Source organism: Helianthus annuus, chromosome 4 (genome assembly GCF_002127325.2).
Source record: "Helianthus annuus cultivar XRQ/B chromosome 4, HanXRQr2.0-SUNRISE, whole genome shotgun sequence".
Taxonomy (NCBI): domain Eukaryota; kingdom Viridiplantae; phylum Streptophyta; class Magnoliopsida; order Asterales; family Asteraceae; genus Helianthus; species Helianthus annuus.
This window is the reverse complement of record NC_035436.2, coordinates 48,846,519-48,852,518: the sequence shown is the minus strand read 5'-3', so window position 1 is coordinate 48,852,518 and position 6,000 is coordinate 48,846,519. Positions and strand designations below refer to the sequence as shown.

At 32.3% G+C, this 6,000-nt stretch overlaps 1 protein-coding gene and 1 long non-coding RNA gene across 2 annotated transcripts in view; one reads left to right on the top strand and one right to left on the bottom strand.

The window, feature by feature from the left end:
• On the top strand, window positions 1-714 carry LOC110934645. The gene is made up of 2 exons (XR_002588519.1): window positions 1-72; window positions 502-714. It is a non-coding gene; the product is annotated as an uncharacterized LOC110934645 (long non-coding RNA).
• An 89-nt stretch (window positions 715-803) lies between these two features.
• Window positions 804-6,000, bottom strand: part of LOC110933381 — a 57,476-nt gene continuing 52,279 nt past the window's right edge. Inside the window, exons 11-15 of the mRNA XM_035989305.1 lie at window positions 4,394-4,538; window positions 3,945-4,324; window positions 3,060-3,195; window positions 2,140-2,918; window positions 804-1,103 (exon numbers count right to left, since the gene is read on the bottom strand). Of these exons, the coding sequence (XP_035845198.1) occupies window positions 804-1,103; window positions 2,140-2,918; window positions 3,060-3,195; window positions 3,945-4,324; window positions 4,394-4,538 (1,740 nt within the window). The remainder of the gene's footprint in view (window positions 1,104-2,139; window positions 2,919-3,059; window positions 3,196-3,944; window positions 4,325-4,393; window positions 4,539-6,000) is intronic.

Genomic DNA, 6,000 nt, shown 5'->3' with positions numbered 1-6,000 from the left:
GGTGAAAGGTGACCATGATAGGGTTGGTAGACTAGCTTGAACAAGTAACTAATCTTACCAAGCAAACCAAAGGTGAGTTCATCTCTTGAGCATGCGTCCCGGTGGTTGGGACAGTCAGTGGGTATCCTGGGGAGGGATAAGTCTTTTGGGTAAAACTGTGATGTTGGATAATATTCTCATTCTCTATCTCTTAAGTCCCATCTTTTGCTATCGTGGGTGGTAGCGGGGTATTAGTTGGCAGCGCTACTTAGGTTTGGCACCCTCACGCCGTACCGGGGAGGACGGTTGTGAACTAATTACCCAGTCGGGCCCAGTGCTTTGATAAGAGCACTGGGGAAAGGGCAAAACATACATCAGGAGCCGTCTTGTTCAGTATCGAGATATTATCAACATTACTTTCGGAATTAAATTCAATGGATTAACTAAACACTTGGTAACCAACGTTTCGTAAAACTATGAACTCACCAGCGTTGTCTGATACACGTGTGTGCATGCTCGCAGGTTATTGATATGTGTGGATGTGGCACTTGCTGTCTGGGATGCTGGAGTGGTCATGAGTCGAGATACCTGGAATCTTGAAACGAGACTAGTTGATTACGTACACTTGGATTTGGGTTAAACTTTATATTATGCTTCCGCTGAACATAACGAGTTATAAATTATGATTTTGTAAACACTTATTTGAAATGAACGAAAGCTTTTTATTTGAAATCTTGTTATGAGTTCAACGTGGTTAGTGGCTCGTTATTGGTTTGTCACACGCCTAACGGGGTTTCCATGGGTGGTATTTTGGGGGTGTGACATTATATTTGTGTTTTAAAAGCATAAGTTGGAAAACTTACTGTATTTTCAGGCACATCACCATATTTTTCTATATTTGTGACCGCTTTCGCACTGTTGTCAATGATGAATATTTGTTTCTCTTCAAGATTGAATGAGATCACAAAGAAATGCTCTGAATGGAGAATCGGGACAAGGATAATTTTAAAATTTTTTATGCTTTTTAGCTTTGCACCTTGAAGAATTTTTTCAATGTTCTTTGTGAACGCTTCTATCATTTTTTCTTCCTTTTCAGTTTCTTCCTTTTCACTCGATGTTAAAGCCTGCATAACATTAAACAAATTAACATATTAATTGCGTTTTATGAAGGTAATAAAACATACAGTTGCGTTTTATAAAACTTCATTCAAACAAAGTATACATTGCGTTTTATGAAAGAAATAAAACTGGCAATTGCGTTTTATATAAGTTTATTCAATCAAACTTTAAAAAACTTCATTAAACATATATTATTTCTATAAAACAGACAAATTGCATTTTATAGATCTTACCAGCATTCAAATAGTACAGAAAAATCTTGGAGTTTTGTTGTCTTTTGATCTTCTTTTTTCTTATTCATTCAAAATATATGCCCAACAATTGATTACTTCTCTGGCGATTTCCAATCCTGGCCTCATTGTTTCTGCACCATATCTCGACAGAAATACACTCCCTGCAAAAATAAATAATTAAATTATAATATTTGATTTTTGTTGTGTTAGTGTATATAAATGATTTTTTACGTTATTTCTCCTTCTGCATGGAAAGCATATCCCGATATGTTGTTTTCGTATGCCGTTCTTGCTTCCTTCATTGCTACATTTCTTTGATAGTATGGTGAACAAAATACTTCTGGTACATTTTTCTGTCGATCTAGTCGTACCATCTTTGTGATTATTTGTTCTGTTTTGTTGATATCACTTGTTGGTTGTTCTTGTTGAACTGATTTTGCAGGTGTTTTATACGGATCTTCTTGTGGGTTGAGGAATGATGTGTTTTGAATTAGATCACTAATTTTCCTTTTCAGTTTTCTGTTCTTCAATTCTATCAAACATTGTTTGTATTCCAGTAATTTGAACTTCTTTTTCGATTGTTTTATTTTCAGATTCCGTTTGAATTTCGGTTTGTGCAGTCTGGCGAGTAGTATCAACTTCCATTTCATTTTCATCCACATTTGAAGAAAACTGAGAAATTTTCAAATCAAAGGATGGTACCTCATCATTTTGAATTTTTTTTATTTGATTTTTTTTCTTCTTCATCTGTCTTTTTGATTATCTCCAACATTAATGATGGAGTTTCTTCGCTAAATGATGATTGTACCAATGAAGGGTTTTCAATGTGTGTTTGCAGACTCGATGTAGGTTCATTCTCAATGATTTTTTCTGGATTGGAGGACTGGACTACAGTTGTGTTATCTTCATTGCGTTTTGTAGCATCATCATTGCATTTTACTATCAATGGAGTTGAAATGTTTTGATTTTCAGTGTCTTCATTTTGGCTCAAATTTAGAAATCTTGATGGTGTTTCGATCAGAGTTGAATCAATACTAACTTTCTTGTGCTTTTTAGCTTGATCGTTGAATTTTTCAATCAATGACGCCCATTCGTTTACTTTGTTGTGAACAATTTCACTATTTGGATATTCTTCAATGATCTCATCTATGCGTGATTGGATGCTTTCGAAAACTTCTTCAAATCCTTTAAAATGATAATCCAAGGCAGTCACAACATATTCTTCATTTGATTTTTTACCTTCAATGTTCTTCATATTTTCATCGCCACTTTTTGTTGAATGAATGTCAGAAAGACCTTCACTTTGAATTTGTGATGGCATGAAATTACGCAATCGGCATTGACTATCTACCCACAATTTATCTTTATTTCCTTTTGATGGTTTTATGAAGAATTGCCCCCATGATCCTCCACTTTCTGTTTGTGTTTTCTCAGTTTCATTAGTTTTAAGTTGGCTGTTTTGAACATCCTCTTGATCCTCTTGTTCAATCCAGTCTGTTGCAGCTTTAAGTAAGGTGTTTCCATCTTCTATCTCTTCTGAGTTGATATTGATGTTTGGTTGTTCTTCAGCATCGTCTTCATCTTTTTCTTCAGATTAATCTTGAAAAATTTCTTCATTTTCATTCTCGGATTCAGATGGATAAACATAAAATTCATCCTCCTCATCTTTCTTTTTTTGTTTATTCTTTCTGACATTTTTCTCTTTTTTCTTTTTATCCATTACAAGACCTCTCCCCTCATTTAGCGCAACAATTTCCAATTCAACTTCAAATTCTTGTAATGTTGTAGAATCAATTTTATCTAGAGAGAACTCTTCAGTGTTTTCAGCATCGTCAAATCCTTGTTTTTTGTAAGCATATAGAATCTGTATGAATCATTACGTTTTAAAAAAATACTCAATACTAATTTTGTTGCGTTTTATAATATAAATCATTGTAAACAACTTACACAACTAATTTTTTGTAACTTTAAATACATTGCGTTTTACACAAATTGCGTTTTAATAAAGCATAGTTTGGAAAAAAGCATATAAACAAGTTATTGCGTATTGTACCTTTATAAATGTTGTGTTTTAAACAAACAAACAAATAATATAAACAAGTCATTGCATTTTGTAACTTTATATACATTGCGTTTTAATCAAACATATTTTAAACAAAGAATATAAACAAACAGCCTAAACAAGCATTCAGCAAATATGTAGCAATAATGAAAGATCAGATTTCATACCGCTAACAATGCAATAGGTCCATTGAAGAGCTTGTCATTTCCAGGCCATTGTCTTCTTGTACGCCTTAAAACATTCAGAGTATATTCACACCAATTAAAATCCTGGGTTTTTTTGTCACTTTTCATTGATGGCAAGAATCTTTGATTAACGTTACTACTTTGCATTGCCTCTGCCATGACCGTAAAAAATATAACCAAGAAGTTTAGTTTGAACAGTCTTCCAAGCTCATTTCTTGATTTTAAATATTTAATCAAGTTGGCAGCATACATTCTCTTCAAAATATCTTTGCTGAATTGACCGCGTCAGAATTTAATTATAAGATCAGTTTCTTTTGGTCTCAATTTTTCCTCAATCTCTGTTTTTCTATTTGGTATTTGAAATACCTTTTGGATCAATTCAGCTGTGATCTTAATCTTTTCATCTCCAGTATTTTTCTCATCATTTTCAGCATCAAAGTTTTTTACCAGCCAATATCCGAATTTGCATGGAACTGAATGCAGCTTCAATGATAGTATGGTGCCAAACCCTATTTCTCTAACAACTTTCTTTTGCTCTTTTGACATATTTTCAATATAATCTTTTAGATTATTGACTGCACATCTTATGTTGATTTTTTTTTCGTCGTAATCATAACATGGTTGTTGTTCTGGTTGTTCTTCTGTTTTATCTTTCCTCAATGATCTCTTTGGTTTTGATTCTGCCTTTTCCTTCTTTTGATATTTTGTCTGTTTCACTCTTGGTGGTGGGTCAACAAAATCATCATCTGATACATTGAAGTGTTTTAGAAACATATATTTTTTTCATGAAATTTGTTTTATGCGTTTTATGTTACCTGAATTTACTTGTTGTTGTTCAGAAGTATGCAGAACTATAGCTCGACTAGTATTTTCATCCTTTGAAACAGAATCTGTATCTTCTGAAGATTCTATCACCACTTTCTTTCTTCTCCTTTTTTGTTTTTCCTCTTGTTTTTTTAACTTTAAACAGAATAATGAAACAATGTCAATTAACAAATTTAAGATAAAAAGCATTAGCTAACACTATAAAGATAAAAAGCAGTAATTCATAGTTTTAAGATAAAACGCAATACTTTACATCATATTAAATTTAACACAGCAAATTAACATTACATTATCTCATTTTGTTTTTTATGATATTTTAATATAAAACGCATTAGTCAAGAAAAAAAAAGCATTTGATACAGTATTCTGATAAAACGCAATAGTTAACAACATATGTATCTCAACAAATTCAAAGATAAGATAAAAGGCAATGTTTTAAAATTCGATTACAATTATCATAATAATAATCTATTTGTTTCTGCAAATTTATTAAGATAAAACGCATTAGTTCACAATATATAAATCCCATAAAAAGCATTAGCACCCTAGGTCATAGTTTTAACATAAAACGCAATGCAGTCTCTAATAACAAACCTAATTAAGCAATTCAATGATAGGATAGGGATAAGATATCACTCATTAACAATTTTTGGGAAGGGATATGATATATTAGGTCTATTGCACTTCATAAAACGTAACTTGAATTCAGTTAAAAAGCAAAAATACATAAAATTACCATTGTCTGAAATCTCTTTGCGTTTTCTACTACTTTGTTGTTTCATTGTTGATTTTCGGCTAATATTTACTTGTTGATCTATGTTCTCTTCAACTTATGATGTTTTTAGCTTCTTTGATGATTTAGGGTTTTGAGAGACGGATTTCTTTTCAGTAACTCGAAGGTAAACCTTCAAATTATCTCTCAACGACGCCATGAACATCAATGGGGTATGATTTTCTCAAAGTTTTGTATGTGTGTGATCGTTAATGGAAGTGTAAAACGTAATGAACTTTTTTTCGAAGCGTTTCTGTGTATATTCAACGACGGTTATTTTGGAATTTGACGATAATACCCTTGAAAGCCCGGAGAGCGTGTTTAAATGACAGTTTTTAATTTGATTTTAATCTAGACCGTAGATTGTGCAATTGGACGATCATGATTGCTTCCTATGCTTCCTAGCGAAATAAACTTCCTATCATATCTCCACCCTAGATCTTTAATGCAGAGTTTTTGAGATATGCGAAGAAAAATAATTGTATACTCATAATGTGTATAATAGAGTTATATAGTAGTTATATATATAAATAATTAAAAAATACATTTGGTCACACCAAGTCACATACATGATAATAAATCATCATTAACGGGCTTTGTATGTGTTAGTTGGTTTTGGCCACGCCGAGTCACATTAGGTGATAACAAATCAATCAGATGCTAATGCTAATGACTTGTGTTTGATGATAAATCTACTAATTCACTGTGAATGGACTTTAATGAGTCATGTCATGTGTTAATGAGTTGTTCAATGTTACATAAAGTCATATTAGATGGTACTAAGTTCTTTTTGTTGACTTGTTTTGACGATAAATTTACTCAGTT